General features: G+C 35.6%; 2 protein-coding genes across 9 annotated transcripts; both read left to right on the top strand.

Moving 5' to 3' along the window:
• The first annotated feature begins 987 nt into the window (after positions 1–987).
• Positions 988–7259, top strand: LOC113741600 (uncharacterized). 4 transcript variants are annotated; one of them, XM_072074636.1, is made up of 8 exons: positions 988–1438; positions 1612–1665; positions 2098–2217; positions 2303–2461; positions 3839–4000; positions 4183–4299; positions 5933–6040; positions 6263–7259. In XM_072074636.1, the coding sequence occupies exons 1-8, from the start codon at positions 1118–1120 to the stop codon at positions 6707–6709; spliced, it is 1488 nt and encodes a 495-aa protein (XP_071930737.1). In that variant the 5' UTR covers positions 988–1117; the 3' UTR covers positions 6710–7259. The 4 variants fall into 4 exon arrangements, with proteins under 4 accessions (XP_071930737.1, XP_071930746.1, XP_071930754.1 ...); XM_072074645.1 differs by having other exon boundaries at positions 2113–2217; positions 6263–6953; XM_072074653.1 differs by lacking the exon at positions 1612–1665.
• Positions 7260–8896: 1637 nt separating this feature from the next.
• Positions 8897–22589, top strand: LOC113725634 (serine/threonine-protein kinase TOUSLED-like). 5 transcript variants are annotated; one of them, XM_072074614.1, is made up of 17 exons: positions 8897–8973; positions 9807–10099; positions 13195–13284; positions 13490–13690; positions 14856–14906; positions 15092–15178; positions 15279–15323; positions 16362–16474; positions 17613–17679; positions 18498–18564; positions 19219–19316; positions 19393–19572; positions 19738–19948; positions 20104–20368; positions 20668–20722; positions 20956–21117; positions 21196–21492. In XM_072074614.1, the coding sequence occupies exons 2-17, from the start codon at positions 9866–9868 to the stop codon at positions 21475–21477; spliced, it is 2208 nt and encodes a 735-aa protein (XP_071930715.1). In that variant the 5' UTR covers positions 8897–8973; positions 9807–9865; the 3' UTR covers positions 21478–21492. The 5 variants fall into 5 exon arrangements, with proteins under 5 accessions (XP_071930715.1, XP_071930717.1, XP_071930714.1 ...); XM_072074616.1 differs by lacking the exon at positions 8897–8973 and adding an exon at positions 8981–9237; XM_072074613.1 differs by lacking the exon at positions 8897–8973 and having other exon boundaries at positions 9244–10099.
• The last annotated feature ends 1248 nt before the right edge of the window (positions 22590–23837 follow it).

Raw genomic sequence — 23837 nt, 5'->3', positions numbered from 1 at the left:
ATTGATCATACCAGAAAATTGTTCCATAACCATTACCTATCACTTGCTTGATATGAGATTGAGCTTTAGGCCTCAGTTTAAGTATTTTCCTCTAGGTCTAAGAACAGTCAAATGGTATTCTATCAAGTTAAGCTCAAATAGTTTGAATATTTTATGGATAATGTCAAATTTTATGTTTATTCATTAAAATTTGACTCAAATTTGAAATTTTATTAGATGACAAATTTTATTGAGCCAATTTGATTTAGAATAATTTGGTTTATGGAGCAAGTGGGCAAAGCTTATTGAACCTCATAGGATGGTTTGATTGTGGAGCCAAGGTGAGACGAAATCTAAAAGCTTACAACAAAACTTTCACTTTTGGAGGAATTTTTAATTTCTAATATATTGTTGGAATCATCTCAATCCTATATTGCTACAATAAATCAAAGTTAACTGTGCCTAGTTTCGGAGCCGAATTTCATAATTTTGGCCACTTTTAGAGTATTTTTTTTAAAAAAAATTAATGACTCTAGGGTTTGTCTTCTTATTAATGATGTTAGGATTTTGTTAAAGGTATTTTATACCCTGAAATTGTAAGGTTCACTACAAAAGTTTAATTATCTTCTTATTTTGGTTGCTTTTATGGTCACTTCATCCAATTCAAATTAATCCATTGTTAGATTGCTTTGATAAAACCATACTCCTTGGTGTTGGAATAATTCCTTTTTGGTTGTAAAATTTCCTCCAAAGAAAGGCAAACAATTCCTTTTCAATTTTCTGGCATATTTAAAATCTAAAATGACTACAATGCTTTAAATGAAAAAAAGAAACACTTTAGGGACGAAGTTGATATTTTATAAAACTCGTAAAATTCATGCTCTTACAAGTTACAATTCAGCTGTTTCCCACTCTGACAAGTATTAAAGCCCATTTTCTATCCAAATAGCCCAGAAAATTGTCTCCAAATGGGTCCATTAAGCCCACGAAACTTTCAATCAAGACCAGTCGAAGCCCTAATCCTAAATTCATACGAAATCGTTTCAATTAGGGCTATTGGAAAATCCCTAAATCTTAGAGAAATCCCCAAAAAATTTCCATCACGTTATTGGCTTAATTTTCGAAATTTTTGTCTAAAATGGGCAAAAGAGAGAAGAAGTTGAAGACTACAGATCTAAGAAATCGATCAGAAGAGGACGAAGAAGGAACGACGCCGCCCCAAACTATAATTCTCGACGGCGATGACGATGATGATACTGAAGCCAACGAGGATCTCAGCTTGAAAATTGTTGAGAAAGCAATGTCACGTAAGTGTAGTAAATCTGATTCCGACGCCTTTGCCGGAGACGTCATCGTTTTGGACGACGATGAGGTGGTTATGAATTTTAAGGATGATATGAGTAAGAAAAAGGAGAAAAAGAGGAAGAAGAGTAAGAAGGTTGAAGCTAAAATTGATTCTGTAAGTACTTTATTTGAATGTAGTTGATTAAAAATTTTTTTTTTTTTTTATAGTTTAGCTTTTTTTTTATTATGAAGTATTTTTCTTTTTTTTGGGTTTTGTTAGTTGATTATGCTTGTTGAAAGCCAATTGATTATTAAAGCTTATTTTATGTTTTTGTACAACCACGGCAGGTATCAAGCGAAAAAGATGCTACTTTCGAGAATTTTTGCAGCGATTTGTTTCTGGTAATTGAACTTGTTGGGCAGTTTCTCTTGGAAACTATGGCAGAAAAAAATGAGTTTTATGTTAAAAAATACTCGCATAATAGGGTAATTGTGTGTAAATGTGATTCTGCGTGAGCCATCTGTTGTTGCAAAGTGAAACAGAATGCTTGGGTAGCTAACCTAGTCAATACATTTTCATCTTCTTCCTTGGGGAAAATTGGTTTTTATTTCTGGAATACTGGTTGAGACGGTGTTTTTCCTTTTGGGATCATCAAAAGAGTTTTCATGTGGAATTGGATTAGTCCTGCCTAGCATTAGTCGTTTTATTTGACTGATGATTAAATTTGGTTTTCATTTGTAGGTGTATTGTACTCTTTTTGTTGCCAAAAATTGTAATATTGGATGAGGACTTGTGGCTTGCTTGACTGCTAAATGATTATTTGATTGCTTTAGGTTGATGATGCGAAGGAAGAAGAGAAGGGAGAGAGTGTAAAAGCTGCAGAGCTTGGGGATAAAGCTGTTAAAACAAATCCTGTTGAGGTCTCGGATAATGCTGTTCTGCGAAAGCTTCTTGTGAGTTGAAGTGATATTTTGTAGTAGCATTCTGTTTTCAAGGCTGTTTGGTGTGTCTCTTTATCATACCTTATTATGATCTCAGCGGGGCCCTAGATATTTTGATCCTCCAGATAGCAGTTGGGGTACATGCTATAATTGCGGTGAAGAAGGTCATACGACTGTCAACTGTACCTCAGCTAAGCGCAGGAAGCCTTGCTTTGTTTGTGGGAGTCTAGAACATAATGCTAAGCAATGCTCAAAGGTGCGAGATGAATAGATGTTTTAATATATGTTGAAATTTTTTTATTTTTGTTTCTGGACTCTTCACCCCTTAGGGTGTGCATCAAGCCAAAATTTTTTTTATTTCTTTCCGGAATGCAGAGAAATAAACAAGTTTTGAAATTATCCTTTGCTCCTGTAATTGATAAATCTCATCTTTCTTGCATGAAAATGATGTTACTTTCTAAGCAGTACTGCTTTGGCTTTTGAGACCCTGGAGTAACAATTTTGATGAAAGCCTGATATGTCTGATTGGCTATTGATGAGAAGCCCCTTTAGTAGTAGCCAGAGGTAGCTGAATAGGGTTTTGATGTTGTTTTGAAGTTGCTAAAGATCTTTTTATGTACTTGAAGACACTTTCAACACCCAAAGCTGAATGATCTTGTATCTTGGCTAGGTCCAGACCTCTTCTCCTTGACATGTTTGAAGTTTTAAAGATTTATTACATATCTCAGAAGTCGAAGAAAATAAAGACCAGATCCACTTTGATAGATTTCTACTCAATATACACCAGTGCAGTCTGTCCTACCTAAATAGTTTCTCCCCAGCATCCTTCTTTGAATCTTGTTGGGGTTTACCACCTATGAATGTTGAAGAAGGTCATTGTCAGAATATACCGACAATCATTAATATTCCAGTGAAAAAGAAGCTAATAGTCTGGTGAGTTACTGACCAAGGGGTGCAGTTAGTGGGTGTGCAAACATATATCTGTTCAGTAGTCTACATAATGTCTTAATGTGGTCATGCAGCAAAGCAAGTGATGAGATAACAAAATTTTTATTTGTGAAAGAAAATATTAAATCTCCAGACATGAGTCATTTGACTCAATTCTCTGAGTTGTGTACAGTGTCTAAGCATCTGTGTAGGAGAAAATTTGGCTCTCATAATGAGAATTTTCCTTGAGTTGTACCAAATATCTGTACCTGGTTTCATGTTTCCCACCACAGTTGATGTCGATATTAGTGATTAATCGATTATTATTAATATTGTTGTTGTTGTTGTTGTTGTTATTATTATTTTGCCTTTTTACAGATACTTTATGTCTTTTGGATGTACTGTTTTGTTGGATTGCCCCACTTTGTTGGCTATTGGATTACTTAGATCTCGTTTATTTCTTGTAGAACCTTTTTGATAAATGACAATTCTGTATTATACTTCACCTCTTATCTCCTCGTGCTGATAAACTTTGCTGTTACATGTTGCTCCTCACGATTTCCCTTTGTCCTTTTTCTGGTTTCATTTCTGAGATGGTAGAAAACACCAAGTGGGAAGATTTATTCCCAGATTAAAAAATATTAAGAGTTGAGTATGTAATAAATGTAATCATTTAGTGAAGATTTTGCCATGATATCTTCAACAGGGGCAAGATTGTTTTATCTGCAAAAAAGGAGGTCATCGTGCAAAAGATTGTCCAGAAAAGAGCAGCGGGGCATCTGAAAACTATAAGATGTGTTTAAAATGTGGTGATTCCGGCCACGATATGTTTTCATGCTGGAGCAATTATTGCCTTGATGACCTAAAGGTACTCTTGGCCACTTTCCTGATGTATATAATCCTACTTGTGATCAACCACATGCATCATGAAATTTTGTTGCCCTTCTCATGTATGCAAAAATTTGGATTTATTACTTGTGCCTTGATTTTATGTTTTTCAAAGTATTTGCTCTGGCCTTTTACGTCTGTAGCTTTTGTTGTTTGTTTCAGGAAATTCAGTGTTACATTTGTGGGAATTTTGGCCATCTTTGCTGTGTAAATTATACTGACGCCGGTCCGAGAGAAATTTCTTGTTACAGATGTGGTCTTTCTGGTCATACTGGTTTGGTGAGTTCAGGTTACCTGCAAATTCCCGGCTATGATTTGAATAAAAAGTTTGTTGAAGTTAATCAAGCTTTAAATTCATAAAATTCCTGTCTGAAAATTGTGATGACTAGCTAGACAGATAAATTGGCCATTTACTTTCTGATCATCATGTTGTGTTTTGGTGCCATGTTCTTTCCAGTTTGTATTTTACTATTTGTTTGGGTGATGTTATTACTGTTTAAGATGTTGCCTTTAGGTATCTTTTCTTTTAGGTAATTATGCAGAATGACCTCAAGTTGCATAATGCACTTAGGGGATGCTTGGTTCGGAGACTAAAATTGGATTTGCGTTTGGTTTCATACCTCTAATATCAGTATGGGTTTTTTACAAGGGTATCATTCAAATGACCCATGCTTCGTGAAAATTTTTAAGAAATGGGTAAAGTTTTGCCTTTAAAATTTTTTGAATGAAGAAAACCATCACAAACATCACAGATAAACGAAACAATTTTCACAAACAACATCAAGCTTTAAATGGATTTTGTTGACTTCTTGACGCCTCTTTATGACATTCAAGTTGAAACAACCATCAATGGTTGAGGAGGGACTGGTGGCAACAAATTTAGGGGATAAACAGCAAGTAGCAGTGGGGTTAGGGGGGAATGGTAAAGAAAAAGAGTGGCAATGAGTGGAGAGGAGAAAGAAGATGGATGATTAACAGTGAAAAGGAGTGGACACAGAGAGTGCGAGCTGGCAGCAGCTGCGAAAATTGATAAGACCAACCGAGATTGGGGATATGGGCTTGTGAGAGGAGAGTGAGTAGCAGCAGATGTGAAAGGGAGAGTACAGTGGTCACCGAAGGGGTTGGGGGCTAGCAACCTAGCGTAGGATGGAGGGTGTGGATGGCAGCTGGTTAAGGGATGAAGAGGTAGTGACTGGCCGGAATATGAAGAAGAAACAGTTCACAAAATTTTACTTGTCAATATTTTTTTTTTTCAGATTTTGGAATCAAATATGGGATTCATCAAAACCCCCCAATCTAGTTGGGTATTGAGAGTGGCTGATTTTTTAGAATTCATTCCAGGATTTCAAAACCCATACCCATTAGTCAAGCAACAATTATGGGATTCAATCCACCACCCCTTAGTTCACCACATTCTCTACTTGGTAGACAGATAAATTGGCTGTTTGCTTTCTGATTATCATGTTATGTTATGTGCTTTTTTTTTCCTGAGTTTGTATTTTGTTTCTTTGGGTGATGTTATTACTGTTTATGATGTTGCCTTTAGGTATCTTTTGTGTTGGGTAACTATGCAGAATGGGCTCAAGTTGTATAATGCACTTAGTTCACCACATTGTTGGTTTTCCCTGGGTGGCCTTTCAAAGTACAATTTTTTTAAAAGTGAAAAAACTGTTTTGCCATTAATCTTGTTCCTAGTTTTTGCCAATTTTGAGTTGATTGTCAACGTCTTTTGTAGGATTTCTTAAGATCGACGACAGTTCTTTTTTAATTTCTACATTTGTTTGGAAAGAATTGTCATTAATAAAATCTGACTATTTTATTCTAATTCTCTATCAGTCCAACCTTTTTAATTTCATCTTGAACTGTTATTAAGTTCAGAACTCTTTTTTATAGTCTCTTTGCATCAATGCAGGCTTGCACAGGTTCACAGGGAGAGACAAGTGGCTCAGCACCACGTAGATCATGCTACCGATGTGGTGAAGAAGGACATTTTGCACGTGAATGCACTAGCTCATCCAAGGTTTGTTAGAAGCTTCTGCTCATCCTTTATACTGTTATTATCTTCTCATGGGACATTGGCACCTACCTGCCTTTGACCCCTTGGTTTTGTTGGCTATGCCTACCGTGGTAATATCAATATCAGTTCCAGCTTCATGTACTGGATAAACTTTTCCTGCTTTCTTGTGCCCATGTTCTATTATTCGTAGATGCCATTATTTATGAAATTTTGTACTTTCTACAGGGTGGCAAAAGGAATCGTGAATTATCAACCCCCAAGCAAAGAATTTCCAAGGAACGTAGGAGTCGTATTGAGGTTAGATCTGCTCCTAATGATATTGGCAAGGCACGTGAAAAGAAGAAAACTAAACATGATCGCAGAGTCATGTTGGCTTCTAAATCAAAACCAAAGCATGGTTGGATCACTGAAGATCCTGGAGACTTTCTTGGTAGTAAACCCAAAGTAGCTGGTTGGAAATCTCCTGCAACCCCCATGTATAAGAGAATTAATGTTTCTAATCATTATGCTGCTAGTAATGCATCAACGTCTTATTCTCCTGCAAAAGCTTATAGGTTGAACTATAGAAATTCAGCTTCGCCTGGGTCAGCAAACTTTTATCAGCCCACATTTTTGGCGTCACGGTTTGACTATAACAGTAGCGGTGGGATGAGAAGAAATTATGATAGGTAGGAGAAAACCTTTATGAGCTGTGCTCTATGTTAAAGTCACGCACTTTGTTGGATGACTCCCTGGCTATTCAACCAGGCTGCTGAATCCTTTGATGTTGTTTATGAGCAACATATACCTTTGGCTTTTCGGTCTGGAGTCTGAGTCTGGTTAGGGCAGGATAGGTGGATTGCTGAAGTTTGTAATTGTTTGGGGTTGATCAATCATCAAGAATTACTGGGATAGTAGAAATGGTGGAGAAGCGAAAGCTGAGCTGCGGCACAGTAATCGCAGATGATGTTATTGGCAAATTAGTAAGATACCGCAGATTATGTCATTGGCAGTTCGTAAGATACTTGAGAGAACATTATTGGCTGTTCGTAAGATTAGCCCTTTCTTCTTCGAGTTCTAATGTTTTGCCTTTCAGAAGTAGATATCCTCTGAACGTATAATTCCATGAAATCTTAATCATGAGCATTTTGATGCTTTTCTCCTGTAGCCATTCTGTTGTACTAGGTTCTTGTAACTTTGATATTTTAACCCCTTTTTGCCTTATTCATGAATCTTCTTTTTACTCGCTTCCTGCTCAAGCTGGATCCATACTTTGATTTATAGTACATCTATTTTTTGTTGATTAGTCTTCTCTTTTAATCCTCTGCTGCTGGAAGTAGCATCATGAAGATCCATCATGTATATGGTAAAAGCACTAGCAGTCCCCCACATCTCCCAATTGCATGTACGAAAAGTTTCACCTTCTAACAATTAAACCTCTCAGGCAATTAGAATTATGCCCACTTATTCCAGGTGTTGATGGTGGGCTAATGTTCTATCCATAATCCTGACTCCCCCTTTTGTATCTTAAGATTCTTCAATTAGTGCATCAATTTCATGAAAACAAATGTAATCAGAAGAACATGTTGAAGCTTGACGAAGTTAGAGATTACAGCATAAAAACTTTGACCATGTGAAAATTTTAACTTATTTTGAGTTGCAAATGGTTTTATGTCAGAGAATGAGTTTAAGAGGTGCACTCTAGAGGACAAACATGAACGGACAATCAACTTCGTTTCTAATTTTTCAGTCCATACGATAAAGAAAAGCCTTTTATTCATCCATAGATATTTTTTTATTTTTGATAAATATTCATCAATAGATTTAGGGTTCAATGAACAGATTATAATACGGCTGGACTTGGTAATGCCTAGAAATTACAAGATTTTGCATCGTTTGGATTGCCATTTTTCAAAGAAAAATATTTATATTTTTCGTGAAAATATTTTTCAATTAACTTTCACCTTATATATATATCATATCTCTATAGTGCATTTTTCTATATAGAACTCTCAAAAATAGCAATTTAAATGGAAAAGTCAATAAAGAAATCTTTATCTTGTATTTCATCATTTCAAATTAGCTAAGTAGTTAAAAAATCAATTATGAACCTTTTTCACCTAGCAAAGTAACATTAAAATGCCATAATGGCCAACAATGACAATGAGTAGGATCCTAATCCAATAACTTGAGAAGCAGCAAATTCATTTGAACCGATCTATGGGTAGTTTTTGTTTCTTCTTGTCGCCATTTTTTGCCTCTATTACTATTAAAATTTTCAGCAGGGCAGATTAAAAAAATTCATAGCAGGCCAGCTTAAATGATGCATTTGGATAATAAAGTAGTGATAATTCCATCAGAGGTGTTCTTTCCTTGAGCTTCATTATTGTCCTTTTCTTGGTCTCTGAAATCACTTTAAAGCACCAATTTTGGTTTGCAATGAATCAATTCAAGTTCCCTGTTCCAAAATTCAATTGTCTAGGAACCTCCTGCACAAAAGGAAAAGGAGAGCATCCCCCAAAAAAAAAAAAAATGTAAAAGGAGAAGCCTAAAAAAAAGATGGAGAAGCCTCAACTTTTGGCTAACAAAATTCACTTTGTAAAACATTATCTCCCTATCAAATTTCCAAATTTCTGATCTTTCAATCCTAGTTTTATATACATCTATGCGCGTGTATATAAAAGAAATTTACAATATTAATTTCACGATTTTTTTTTAATTTTTTTTGAAACAATCTCCGTTATAAAATAAAATCATACCAAAATGCACAAAATAATCTAATACATCAAATTAACAAAAACAAAACAATAAAAAAAGAATAGAAAACAACTCCCAATTTCCCCATCCTCATCTCCAATAATCAAAACAAATTATAAAGAACCTATTGGCTTCTCCATCAAGTTGCCATTTCACTTGTGACCTCTGTCAAGTCTCAAGACTCTCAACCTAAATCCAAGGTACAAAACTACAAACCTTCCTTCTGTTCTGCCTTCTCAATTCCCAAATCCCAATTCCCAAATCCCAATCTATACCTTTTATTTCCTCATTAACTCAAATATTGTCCTCCTTCATCACCCTACCTTTTCCAAATCATGCTACTTATCACCCATTATTTCACTTGTCCTTTTGACTCCTAATTTTGCCTTCCAAAGTAACCATTTGGTAACCACGGCCAAATCCAACCAACTGCACCTCCTCACAGCATAGCATAACATAGCAAGGTATCAGTTAGCAAACTTTCCTCCTAAAAAACCAAAAGGTCCCATTTTTTCCCTTCCCATCTCATCATATCCCCCATCTGATTTCAAATTTCTCCCCCCTCTTCCACCACCACCACCTCCTCCTCCTCTTCCTCCTCCTTTCTCCTGATTCTGCATTTACTTTCCTTTTTTCACCAATCCAACTTCCAAAACCCTAATTTTCTCTCTCTCCTGAATCCCTACTTTTTCTTCCTCCCTCTCTCTCTGTCTCTCCCTCTCCCTGCATGAACTTCTCATCTCCTCTTCTGGTCATCTTGGTTGATTTCAATGACTCCTTTTTTACCCCTCTTAGGCACGCAGAAACACACTAAAAACACAGTTGAATTTCGACTACTGAAGCTTAGCCCAATAGCCCTTGCTTAAAAAACTCTTCTTTTCCTAAAAGGGTTTGTCCAAAATCACTTCTTGGCACCAAGGAACTCAACTTTTCTTGCTTTTTTTCCCGCATTTATTTTTCCGGGTTCTATTCTTTACCCCCAGATTTTGATGGGCTCTTGACGTTTTTGGAAATGACTTGACTACTGTTTCAGTGCTGTCAGCGTACCTGCATTGTGAGGAGTGGACTGAAGTTGAGAATTTTGTGATTACAATGTCGGATGACATGCTTATGCAATTTTCCTCCAACTCTTCCAATCAATCGGATCAATCTTTGCCCACTAAAATTGCGAAGCTCGAGGCGCGAATGGTGGGCAAAGCATCCTCTGCAACTGCACCCGTCGCACATTCACAGCAGGCAGCCTCGTGGTCTGTTGCCACCAAATTCCCCGAGCCTCCTGAGAGCTTGCCTAATGAGCATCTGTCTAGTGATTCGGATGACAACGATGTGAGTGTTTAGGTTTTCTTTGTCTTTTTCTTTTTTGGATTTTTCTTGTTTAATGGATCACATAATATAGGCATAATGTGGTAATTCTAGGCTGTGAAAGTGGGACGTCGATGTTTGTTTTGGGAAATTTATGTATTTGGAATTCTGAAATTATTTGCTGTTGTAAACCTGTTTGCAGAGACTCAAGATAATTCCCATACAATGGTTGAAATTTAATGCATACAGCTATGACTATTGTGTTGCAGCTATTAGTTATACTGGGGAAAGGGAAAGAATTGCAGAAGCTATGGTTCTGGAAATGCGACCTGTTACATCGGCTGTCCTGTTTTCTGGGAGCTATTAGTTTGATAATGATCTTGCTGATGTACCTTTGATTTGGTTATCAAGTCATACAATGGGTTTATTTGGATTTGTCAATTTTTGCAAGCATTTTTTGCATCATAAACACGCTTTCAATCACCTTTTTATCTTTCCAATCAAATCACAAAAAGTGCTCAAGTATGATTCAAAATAATTTCCAAATGATCTTCTAGCCATGCAACCCATTACTTTCTTAATCCATTTTTTTTTCCTTAATCTTGATATTGCCCATTTTCACTTGTTTCTGTCTGGATCACTAACGGATTCAACTTCAGTTTCTATTACATTTTTGCGACTTTGTTCTTTCAATTGATGTGCAGAGGATGGATTAAATGCTTATGTTGCAGTGAAGAACTTTTTACATGAGATTCTTAAATGTTGTACTTTCCTGAACAATAAGGTTTTCATTTGTCTTTTTAGTCCTGTGTCTTTTTAGAGTTTCCCACTTTGGTTTTGAAAACATTGACTGATAGTTGAAGTCGTATTCTGTTTGACTGTAGTTTGTTTCATATTCTGCCTCTTCTGGATATTGTGAGGTAGTTTATTGGGTGAGTGGCTATTACAATTACAACAAGGAGCATAATATATTTTCGTTTACGGTTTGATATTTTCCTGCATGATTTTTCATAATTTTCTAATGATTGTCCAAAATAAACTGAATGGAGCTGTGGAAGCCTTAGATAAATTGGGAGTTGACATAAGTTGGAATCTAGTTGGTGATGTTATTCCATTAATGCATCAAGAAATTTTAAAAATATTTAAAGAAGGATGATCCACTTGCAGCAGGTTTAACAATAATTGACTTACACAACTAGCAAGCTTCTCATCCTATATAGGGTAAGAAATTTAAGGAACTGCTAAGTGTAGATTTCCTTTTTATCTCTTGTAAATTGGTTCACTATCTTGCTTGAAGCTTTTGAGTTGAAGAATTAAAAAGAATGCAAAGCACGTGTTTCGTCAATGGTTGTCTTTAAAACTTCAGTAACTTTATCATGGTCCAAGTTGCATGGCATTTTTCATATGACTGTGGGGAAGGAAAGGTCGTCTCATGTGAGGTTTCATTTCAATTTATTTGGTGCTTGGTACTTTCAGTTATTTTTCATGAGCGGATAAATTTCTGTGCGAAGGATAAAGCTAGAAGAGGTGGGAGAGAAAAAATGTTGGGGAACTGAGCACGTTGTACAAGTTTTTCGTTTTAACTGTCTATTATCTGTTCTTTTATCTACTGTCACCCTTTGCATCCGGTGTTGTACAATTATGTCTTTCAACAGCTAGCATACTAATACTTGTAAATTGATTAAAGGAAGTGGCTAACACTTACACAATGAAACATTGATAAAAAGGTCCTTGTGGTTCAGTGCACTTCTAGAGGGAAATAATAAAAAAAAACTGGATTTTGCTCAAATATTTGGTTTTCAATTGAGTGCTTCTGTTTGTTATAAGGAATGTTTAATGTGTTACACTTCCAATTTCTTGCTAAGCCAGTGAAGCATGATTCGAATGATTTCAACTAATTTTTAGACGGTCTCAATGCTATCAATTTTCAATAAATGTGCAACATTAATTCTTACAGCTTCAGAATGATATGAAATGTATCAGTACAGGAATTATGTCCTTGCTCTTTTTAAAAGGATAGTGGATTTTGCATTAAGATTGTCTTTCTTTTATTGCATGTACCATCCAACAATTATTTAAATGAGATAAGTTAGATGAAGCAAAAGCATTGTGGAAGGTTGTCATTAAAATCCTTGGTTGATAATCATATCTCACATTCCGCTGGTGGAAATGTTTTTTTCTCCTGCTTCCTCCATTTTTATTTGCATATTTGTAACTATTAAGAGTCGAAAGGAAGCCTCTTTTTCATGTAACAGTCTACCTATTTTAGTTGGTTTGGCCACTGAACATTTACTGTCAATGTAATGATTGCATGTGTGTAGTGCATTGTACGTCGCATATAGGTTGCATTCTTTTACCTTGCCACAAATAAATGACATGAACATGCAGAAAGAATATGTATGCATTAGTGGGTGATGCCTATCTCGGTGATACTTTCCTTACATATTCCTTTAAATTTACATGTTCATTTTTAAATCTTTGGCTTGTAAACTTTCTCGCTGAGCTGTTTCTAGTATTTGGGCCTTTTGGCAATTTTAGTCTGATTTTCACACACTTTTGCTGGATGTTCTTGTTCCTTTATTAAGTTTTTGCACTCCACAAATTTTGAAATGATTTTAATATGAAACCTTGATTCTCCTCAGCCAAAAGCTTCATCAGCTGATTTGGATGAATTTGTGGTGGTAAATGATAGCATGATTTAGTAGGCTGGCTAAATCACTAACTCTAATAGAAGATACTCCAATCCAGTGAACAAGTATTGTCAGTATGCTACCTCACCAAATTCTGTGCATGATTTCAGCCAGCAACAAGCTCTTTGGCTTTAGTAGAGGCTCTAAATGGAAATGCTGTTAGATAGTTAGATACACTTTTAATTCATTAAAAAGAAAAAGATAGTCACTTGAGCCTAATTCACTTTTTCTTTTAAAAGTTGTGTGAACCCGTTCACATGCATTATGGTTTGTTCTTTATGTTGAAACAAGTATCCTTTCCATTACGTGGTGAGTAATTATCGTTTCAACATTTTCTTAGCGTGCATTGGTATTTCATTGCCGTGGTCCTGTTGCACCTTTCGTGAAGGCTTTTGAATGTCCATAACATGATGAGTTTCTTTCTGCCAGAATGGAGGGGAATTTCTCATTCAAGCTAACACACAGAAGCGGCGTAAATTGGACGAGGATAACAGTGGCATGGTTTTTGAACATGTTGAGGTATGCCTTATTATGGCTACTGCATTTTGGATTGTTCAATTGATTAATATACTGAATGTTCATAGTAATCCCTGGTTCCTAGTATGGTTTGGTCCTTTAAAACTTATTTCTTCCGTTATAATATCTGGTTGTTCCTTCTTTGGGGACTTTAATAGCTACTAATTTTCAGATTTTTATTTCCCCAAATTAACATATATGCAAATAGGGACATGCATCTCAGTCTGTGGCTGAGCCAAGACAGAAGGTTGTTGAGACTGTGGACACAAATAAGCTGGCTTCAGACACAAATAGGAAAAAACAAAGCCGTGGCAGGGGGTATTCTGCCTCGGCTAGAGGGCGTGGTTCACGAGGTAATGATCAAACCAAAATTCAAACGGTTTCTCCACCAAATGGACAGCTTGAAAAGGTAAGCCTTCTTTAACATGACTATATCTCTAAGATAATTATTGCTTTCTGCTTCTAATTTTTAACTCTGTTCAAATAACCAAATTATAATGTATGGTTACCTTGTCACATGCAACTATCTCTATACCAATGTCCTTTGCTTTGTACTTTACCTGATTTCCTTGATCTAGAAAGTTTTGCAGATATATAAGAAAAAGTGGCTTGCTGGTCAACAAAATTGAATGCAAAGATTTAAATCACTATATATCTAAAGTGTAATTACTTGAAAGATATTGTGGTACAGTTGGCACATGCTTCACTGAGGCTCTATTTAAATTATCTTGGAAACCTAAAATCTTGTGCCAGAAAAAAAAATGATCAAAGAGAATTTCTGCTTTGGCTGTTTGACTGTTTCATCTAATGGTAAAGTTACTCATCATAGTCTTGATACTTTCCAAATTTTTGTTAATACTCTTTAAATTTTTTGCTTGCTACGGATTTGGAACTTTAAGATTTAGATGTCTTGGTTGACCGTCGCAATGGTCATATTTCTGTGTTATGTAAACCTGATTTGTAGAAATTATTTAATGAAATTTCTTTATTTATTGGGAGTGAAAAATTGAGAACCGTTTGATCCATGTCCGGTATCTTGCCTAACTTTTGCATAGAGTTTGCGTTGTCAATTGGTCTAGTTTGAACTAGATAATAGTCGGTCCTTCCCCCCCCCCCCCCCCACCTGAATAAGCTGTAGCAGTATATTAATTTGCTAAAAATGGTTTTTGGGTATTCAAATTGGGATTTTAGGTTATATCTCATTGTTGTTGTGAGTAATTACTGGGAATGTATGTAGCTGTTTTTTCATTTTTCTACTGGATCACTACAAGTAGTTCAGAAATCTGTTTTGTATTGACTGCCCGTGTTCTAGAATCTAGTGTAGCAGAAAAGGATGTTCCAACCTAAAAATATCATTACTACGTTGTAAAATACCCTACAGATCAACCAGTTTGTATTTCTCCTTTGTTCTGACATAATTTCTGTAATTTTGGAAGTGTAGAGGTGTTGCTTACAACTCAATCAAAATCAGGCCAAATCACTTCTATTGGATTGAATTGGTTGGGCTTTATTTGTTTGTTGTTTTCTTTTAAATTAATCTCATTAAACTCTTGTGTGCCTAATTCTTATTGCAGGACGGGTGGCCCAAAGAGCAACTTCGACGTGACGATTTAAGTTTATTGGAGGTAGAATTTTTCTGCTACAGCTGTATTCTTTGTCTTTTTATTAGTATGTAACTAAGACACAGTTTCTAACGAAAAATGTTGTGTGATTCTGTTGCAATTTTTTAGTCTTTGAATCTCCTAATAAAGTGTTATAGTTTTTTTTCACAACTTTAAATGTCACAATCATGTACACCTAATATATTTAGGAGGAGAACACAACATTACGCGAGAAAGTTGGAAATTTGGAGGAGGCATTACGGAAATCTCAACATTTAACTCAAGAGCTAGAGAAGGTATGATTCTCTTTCAGATCACTGCCACCTGCATTAGCATGAAAATTTACTGTTTCTTCTGCAATGTAGAATTCACTTTTCTATGTTATGATTTGAACAGGAGTTGAAGGATATCAAGGATATTGAGCTGCAGATGAAGCCAAAGGTATGCCATTCTGATCCTTTGCACTTACTTTGATTTTTTGCTTTTGTAATGATAAGCTTTTTGCAAAGGTGAACATGTTATCCGTCAAGTATCCAAAACACACTCTGGCATACAGGCTATTTTTAGCTCCAAAAAGACAATTTAATTGATTCCAGTCTCTGATTTTTAAAGATCTAAAAGCTGATTGAAGCATCTAGTTCTTTCATTTCGTCTACCCTCTCTATTTTGATTCAAGTGATGATGTGATTGTGTCATTTGTCATTTAGCAAGTGATCAATCAATGAAAAAGTGTACTTGATGCCAGCAGATGGTCCTTTACCTGGTTATCGCAATAACATTAATGATACATTCATAATCTTCTTGAGTAAGAATGCCATGTATAGTACAAAAAGTAGTATTGGTTACACTATAGATGTTCAGAGAGACAAATATCCGTGGCATGTCTGCCTATGCTTATGTATGTCCAACAACTGTTTAAGATAAAAGCTCCAAAATTTAGTTTTCAATATATCAAATATTATTTCTCTCTAAATCTCCTTTCCCCTACTGTTTGCTCACCATGCAGTTAAGAATATTTACCTGGAATTTAGGTCATGATTTTATTTGTAACATACCTGAATGTAGTAACCGGTCAAATATGATCACCGATTATAGTGGGTCCTTAGAAGCATTAGGGGTGACTTATCTGCAGGTTCATTCATTGTTGAAACTGGAGAATGTACATTCTTTCATCTAAAACTTTGCCTATGAGGTGTTTGATATAGTATCACTTACTTTTGACTTTTTTGCCAAGATGTTTCCAATGTTGTTAAACAATTATTTCCTGCTCATATTACGGATATATCATAATTCTGGAGTTCAGCTGAATAACTGTATGGCAAGGTGTTGGTGCAATTTTTATCTAATGCTGTTATTCCTTGTTTTTTTGGTATACATGGAGAGTTGTCTCTTGTAAAGAAAAAAATGTTAATATAGACGTCATCGTGTTTCTTGGTCCAGTGTTTCATCTACTAATTATGTTTTTCTTTCGGGTTGCAGAGATTAAAAACATTATCTGATTTGTTGATATCTGTTTCAAAAGCTGAGAGACAAGAAGCAAGGATGAAAGTTCGCCAGGATTCTTTGAGACTTGGCAATGTTGGAGTAATCAGGTAGCTTACTGTTGACTTCCCTTCTGTTAAACCAGTTAGCTTATTGGGTTGTGATGAGAGGTTAGAATTTTTTCATGGCCCACTTTCCATCTTTTATTTTTGGGCCCAAGCATGAAGTATAGCAGAATAATACTCAAGGAGCAAGACCTGCATCTCCTATGTTTGGACACAGTCGAAATGTACACTAGCCTTATTCCTGCTGAAATCTTGGAACATAATTACCAGACCAAGCACAATTTCACAAAGTAGAAGGCTTGGAAATATCACAACGTGAAGCATACGATAAATGCTTGATAGGCATGTATGCATATACATGGAAACTACCGGTATGTACGCTTTGAGTAGCTCCATTATTGAATGTTGTCCAAGTTTAGGAACAGGTGTATATGCTGGCCCTTGTAAACATATATTTATGGGTGGTTGGTTTGGCGTGGCAGTATTTGAGCCTTAGGGAAGTGAGAGTGGTCTTGGCTGTCTGTTTTCCCTACACTTCTTTCTGTGGTGTTGAAGGAGTAATGAGGGGCAATTGGCAGTACGTTTTTTGTGGTAGACTTGCACAATTATATTGAAATGGTGGGTTGCACGAGGTGCTCACGAGTTTAATGGTTCCTATCATCTGTGAATGAACCCTAGCTGAGTACTAGTGGTGTTACTTGGGATGCTTGGAGTGGGTGGTTCTTATGATATTGTTGGAGTTCCATCTTGTATTGATGAAAGCTGCAAGGCTATTAGCTGCTGCTGCTGCTATGGGTGATGACGAAAGTATACCAGCCTTTGACAGAAACAAAGTGACTAAATTTGTGATACCTGCCTTTGATAAAATTGATGGGCTAACCTGATTAATGAAAGCTTATTTTCTCCTGTTATCGCTTGTATTATATAGAAAACAAAATCTTTTTTGGGCTCTAAAACAAGGGCTTGGTTGCAATATCTTGGCTGGCTTAACCAAAGTTTTTTTAACAGATCATGTTCTCTTATTTGGTTGTTGCACATTTACTTGTTTTTTGTGTCTGATAAATTTCTTCTCAACAAATCCTTTCTAAGATGTATATTTATTTCAGTTCTTTGCAAAGTAGCAGTTTGTTTACTGTTGAGGATTTTTTTCTCACTTTTAATGTTTTCCGCCCCTAAATTGCAGAGCTGGAACTCTCATTTCTGAGACATGGGAGGATGGGCCAGCATTGAAGGATCTCAATGTCCAGCTTGTATGCTTCTCTCTGCTTAATGGAGTAGTCTGATTTTCTTCTAGCATCTTTCAAAAATAAATTGGCTCATTTCTACGAATTATTTGGGCTCACAAAATTTTTGTTAGAATTTGTAAAAAGAATCCAGTAAAGATCAGTTTTTACTTTTCCACTTGCTCTTATTTGGAAAAGCCAAAAATGATGTTGATTACTGCTGAAATTTACTGTTGCGGGAGTTGTTGACATTATCTGCAGATTTGACATTGTTGTATGTCCTCTTCTATGTTGTTGGCCTAATGTGTGGGGGTGATCTCGAAACTTGTTCTACATGAAAATGATGAGCATTAATTGCTTCAATACAGTACTTTTTATTGCTATGTAGTAGTTCTGCTCATGTTATTCATCTAGTTTTGAATTTGATTGGTCTTGTTTAATATCTGTAGTTTTGTAGTGTTATTCCTACTTGCAGTATTCTGGTTCATGATACTTTGTGAACTTCTGTCTGGAAACTTTTCTGTGGCATCTGATTGTAGGGTTCAAATAGTTGATTGACCTTAGGACTTCTAAGTCTTTCATGGTGTAGTCTGATTACTTATCTGATGGTTTCTTTTGGCAAGTTAACATGTTTATTATAGGAAAACAATCTTTCCTGTACCTCTGATGCATGAAGTGCTTGTACATGGTGCCAGATACTGTGTTAATTGCAATTGTTCTCCTTTTGCTGAGTATTTTGTCCTTGTCATGTCAGTTTGTGGTTTCACGTAACAGAACATTAAGATACAGTAGCTCAAAAAAGAAAAAAGAGATATAGTAACTGGTGCAAACATGTTATTTTCCAGAGAAACTTATTGGAGATGAAAGAAGCAATTGAACGGCAGAGGAAATCACTGAAGAAAAAGCAGCCAGGTAAAAGAGTTTTATATGTGTATATTCTTTTTCAAACTAATATATGCTGATAAATTTCACTACAATGACACTTTTCTGAGTCCTCAGCAAATAGCAGTTCCTGGGGTATAGGGTAATGTTGAAAGGTAATAAGGATAGGAGAATGCACAATTAACTACTTCAAAGTGTGGTTGATTCATGAGTGCACAAGGCTTTGAGTAGTATTTTAGATTGTTCCGTTGGGAGTCTGAAGAATGCAATGATTTCTGTTTTTATGGTTAGTAATTATTTAGTCGATACTAAAAGATATGTATTTGATGACTAAAGTGTATATTAAACTCGATTCCAATATCTGGTTGACAGTGGATGGTCAACTAACCATTTGCAATTTGAACATCCTTTTCCACATGTTTTTCTGCCATTTTAGTTTAGATATTTGGATAATTGTTTAACTAGTTTAAGAATGGGTTATCTAACTTTCTTGGGGGTGTAACAACATTCCTCCATGCAATGATACTGAAGATATGTAACTAATTAATAATAGTCCACAGGCAACTATTAGTTCTGCAAATTGTATACATGAGTACAATTCTTGCTTTTCATGAAGTGTCCGTGTTATTCTTATTGATGTGATACTGGTTGACGAATGGCACTAATAAATAATGATTATTGCAGATAAAGTTGATGGAACTGATTCAGAAGCTGGAGTCCAGGAAGATGATTCTCTCATTCAAGATGAAATCTATAAATCTCGTTTAGCTTGCATCAAACGTGTATGTCTGTTTCTTATTCTTTTATTGGACAAGATTTTTGTGAATGTTGTCACTTTTAGTATCAAATTTCCTACAGGAGGAAGAAACAATTATGCGTGAAAGAGATCGTTATGAGTTGGATAAAGCAAGGCTTATAAGGGAAATGAAACGAATAAGAGATGAGGATGGCTCTCGCTTCAACAATTTTCAGATTTTGAACCATCGCTATGCCCTCTTAAACCTTCTTGGCAAAGGAGGATTTAGTGAGGTCTATAAGGTAAAATACTAGGATTCCTATACTCTGTTGCTTTGGAGGCTTCAATGTGTATGAGTTGCGAAGGAAATCTCCATCCATCCATATAAAGTGTTACCAATTTCCTTTCTAACTTTGAATATTTTGAAAATGGATATTCTGAGTGATTTGAATCAACATTGATGGCAGGCTTTTGACTTAGTCGAGCATAGATATGTTGCATGTAAGCTTCATGGTTTGAATGCTCAGTGGAGTGAAGAGAAGAAGCAAAGTTATGTACGACATGCTATCAGGGAGTACAATATTCATAAAAGCTTGGTACATAATCACATTGTTCGTCTGTGGGACATTTTTGAGATAGACCAAAACACATTCTGCACTGTCTTGGAATACTGCAGTGGTATGGTTGCTCTCGCAGTTGCATTGCTATTCAATAATTTCTATACTAATACACGAAACACAAATTGGAAATGTAGATGAATCATTATTTTTTATCTTGGAATGAGGATCACAAGTATTTTTAGTCTCTTGTTTCAATATGTTTTGCCTATTCAGGCAAGGATCTTGATGCAGTCCTCAAAGCAATGCCTGTTTTGCCAGAAAGAGAAGCTAGAATCATAATCGTTCAGATATTTCGTGGCCTTGTTTACCTGAATAAAAGAGCACAAAAGATTATACATTATGATCTGAAGCCAGGAAATGTTCTATTTGATGAATTTGGCACTGCTAAAGTGACTGATTTTGGTCTTAGCAAAATAGTGGAGGATGATGTTGGGTCCCAGGGGATGGAGCTTACCTCCCAGGGAGCTGGGACATATTGGTGAGTCGTGCAGCAAATTAGCTCTTCTGACTTGTCCATTTCTGGCATGTTCTCGTGGAAGAATGCCTTCTGCAATGATGATATAGTTTAATAGAGTTTGTCTCTTAAGCTCTGTTTTTTTTCTTTTTCAGCTCATGCCGCATTCATTAAATTTGCCTTTGGATCCATTGGTTTATATTTTTGTGGCTAATGCAGTTTCATTATTTGGCTGGTAGCTAGATATTAGCAGCCTTGCGTTGATTTATGTTTTTATTATTCGAAATGATGTCCTGAATGCATAGTTCTATACTGAATTTCAGGTATCTACCTCCTGAATGCTTTGAGCTTAACAAGACACCCCTTATATCCTCAAAGGTTTGGTGAATGTTGTATTTTATCTGTGATTATGTTTAACTAGTTGGGAAGCTGTAATGGCCTGGATATGTACCTGCATTTTCTGCCTTGTCTAAGCCTGCTATTCTTGTCTTTGCATTGGCCCTTGAAGCATCTTTTGGGCAACCTTTTAATGAGGCCATTTTATTTTGTACTGATGTTCAATTGTATGTTCTCGATCTGATAGATACTTGTGATTCTGTTCGAGAATACAGGTGGATGTTTGGTCAGCTGGGATTCTTCTGTACCAAATGCTATTTGGCAAACGGCCTTTTGGTCATGACCAAACCCAAGAACGAATTTTACGCGAAGATACCATCATTAAAGCCCGCAAGGTGGATTTTCCTTCAAGGCCAGCTGTGTCGAACGAGGCAAAGGCAGGTTCACTAATCATTTGTGTGTAAACTTCTTTGCTAATGTTTCTTGGGCTGATAATCTTCGACATCCTTATGTAGGGTAAATTCTCAAAGAGAGTCTGCGTAGGAGAGACTATATCATTGTTACCACCACCATCACTATCACCATCACCAGCACTAATTGCTAGTGTTTATTACCACAATTTGATAACAGTAAAAGTGGGGTGTGAAATTGATCATCTTTCTTATACTTTACAATTTGATGTGTTTTCACGCAAAAGTTTCAACAATTATGTCTTTAATTTATCTGTAATGGATAAGCATGCCAATCATGTGGATGCTACTGAGTTTATTCATGATATCCTCTTGTTTGTTTCATAATGGTTATCGTTTCCAACGTAGTGGAGTCAATTCTGATGTGGTATTGAAGTGCTTCAAAATTTATTTCAGTAAATGGGTTTTGACTCGTCAATGTCTATACTTTCTGTTAGCAGAAGTATTCTGTATGAAATTCAATCGAGGTTGTCCATTTACAAACATGTCAATCTATTCCCCCAGCCCCACCCCCCACTTCTCTCTGGCAATTCTCCAAGCCAGATGTGCTGCAAATTTGAAAATCTCATTTGTATCAATGTTTTATAGCAGTTTCTGAGCTCAGACATAATGTTCATGCTTCCTTTTACTCATATTGCAAGTCATAATATGGAAATGATTGATGACGGAACAAAACGAAATAGACAAACTTGCTAGGTATGTCAAAAATGAAGAAACTATGATGATGATTTATTAAATAAAACTGGCATTGCTGATTCTCATGAAAATTGATAACAATACTGTTGATGGATTTCTAAATTATTTGCTTGGCAAAGGTGCAAAATTTGTACCTTTAGGATGTTTCCTTGTTTAGCTTCGATTCTTTATTACAATGTTTATTTTATTTTTTGGATTTTCTGCGATGAATGTGGTTACATGTATTTAAAGGACATTTGCTGCCAAAAAACTGAAGAACACTTGTATATAGACTGTGCTATACTTTTCATTCATCACTTTTGTTCTGTATGCTGAAGTAGTTACTCCTTTTATGTTTTGCAGGATTTTATTCGTCGTTGTCTTACATATAATCAGGCAGAGAGGCCAGATGTTTTGACCATTGCTCAGGATCCATATTTGACATACACAAAGAAAAATCATAACAGTACATAGTGCCAACTTATGTTATAGAGAAAGCATTCCCTAATTTTGAGGTGAGGAAATAATCCCTCAATTCTACAGGAATTTTGTATAGTTGTAAAGGTTTTGTAATTATTGTCCCTGTTGTTCTTCCCTTGAGTTGGGGTTTCATTTCCTCTTTCCCTTAGCCCTTTAAAGGATTCATAGACCTTTCTGGTATGTCGTTACTAGTGAGCATCTTTTTTGTCTTGGTCAAGGGATGGAGATTGAGGAAGAAAGGAAAGGAAATATATAGTTTTTGGATGCTCTGGTTTCTTGACTAATTGTTTGGCTTTTCAACTTGTATTTCGTGGATTTTAAATCTATAAAGCTAGGGCTGCAAACGAATTTACTCGAATTTCTTAGCTGTTAGACTCAGATTCCAATTCGAATTTTTCGACTTGATTCGAATTTTTGGACTCAAACGAAAGCTCATTTCGAATCCTAAACGAGTTTAAAATTTAAGGTTGAGTTTGATTCAATTTAGTATTCACTAGGCTCGAGCTCAATTCGGAGCTTGGAATTTTATTTAATTTTTTAATAATAAAATACTAAATACATAATTTTATAAAAAATATTAAGAAACTTAAAAATATAAAAAATTATTTGAGTTGTATTGAATCTTAATCAATTGAATATGTACGAGTTGAATATTCAACTCGGATTTTATTCGATACTCTAATCAAATCTTATTTATTGTTCAAACTTGAATCAAGAGTTGAATTGTTTGTTCGGGGCCAGATTCAAAATTAAGCTAAGTTACAAGAGTACTTAAAATTAAGGCCATTTTACCTGCACCTCAAGCTTTTTAGCCAAGGCATAAACAAGAGTATTAGTAGTAAGAGACTCTAAGAGCCACTTAATATGCAGATTCTCTTCTCCATGTCATGTTTTAGGGCATCTCATGTTCTACCCATGACCAGTTGACCCCAAGTTAAATCTCATATGAAACTGATAATATCCTCCCATGCAGTTTATGGAATTTAACAGAAAACTCATTAATTATGCATTTATGTATAAAAGTATACAAAGATCATGAACTATTCTATGTTGTTTTGAACATTTGATTTTATGATCATCAGGGTCTTTTGTGTTATTTTCATAATATCTTTGCCCACATTTCACATTTTTCAAAAGAAGAATTGTTTTTATAGTTTCACCCTTGTTTGTTATTGTGAACAATGAACACTTTGCACTTGTAAAGATTGTTGAAAAAATTTTGGACTGCCTTCATTTGCTCATGCAATTAATATAAGTGGACTGCCAAAATAATAATGCATGCATTTTTTCTTTTTAAAATATTTTTCAAGAACTCACATCATTTTTAGGACTTGATAAAATTTTGTTGCATGATACCTGCAATAATTTCATAAGACATCATTTTAATAATATGTACATAAGATACCATTCTAATTACGTGCATTTGGGCACTCGAGTATAATCTTAAGAAATTAAGTGAACGATGAGTAAAACTTAGAGAACTTACTCAACCAAATTAGTCATAAAAATGCCTAATTATCAATTCGAGTTCA

Source organism: Coffea arabica, chromosome 1c (genome assembly GCF_036785885.1).
Source record: "Coffea arabica cultivar ET-39 chromosome 1c, Coffea Arabica ET-39 HiFi, whole genome shotgun sequence".
NCBI lineage: Eukaryota > Viridiplantae > Streptophyta > Magnoliopsida > Gentianales > Rubiaceae > Coffea > Coffea arabica.
Note: the sequence above shows the minus strand (reverse complement) of the source record. Positions and strands in the feature narration are given on the sequence as shown.

What these genes read in the sequence shown, in the direction of transcription:
- LOC113741600 (XM_072074636.1), top strand. Translation starts at nt 1,118, where the DNA reads ATGGGCAAAAGAGAGAAGAAGTTGAAGACTACAGATCTAAGAAATCGA. An exon ending in TTTGCAGCGATTTGTTTCTG is followed by an intron (nt 1,666 to 2,097) that starts GTAATTGAACTT and finishes TGATTGCTTTAG; the next exon opens with GTTGATGATGCGAAGGAAGA. An exon ending in ATTGCCTTGATGACCTAAAG is followed by an intron (nt 4,001 to 4,182) that starts GTACTCTTGGCC and finishes TGTTTGTTTCAG; the next exon opens with GAAATTCAGTGTTACATTTG.
- LOC113725634 (XM_072074614.1), top strand. Translation starts at nt 9,866, where the DNA reads ATGTCGGATGACATGCTTATGCAATTTTCCTCCAACTCTTCCAATCAA. An exon ending in ACGATTTAAGTTTATTGGAG is followed by an intron (nt 14,907 to 15,091) that starts GTAGAATTTTTC and finishes TAATATATTTAG; the next exon opens with GAGGAGAACACAACATTACG. An exon ending in GATTTAGTGAGGTCTATAAG is followed by an intron (nt 19,573 to 19,737) that starts GTAAAATACTAG and finishes CATTGATGGCAG; the next exon opens with GCTTTTGACTTAGTCGAGCA.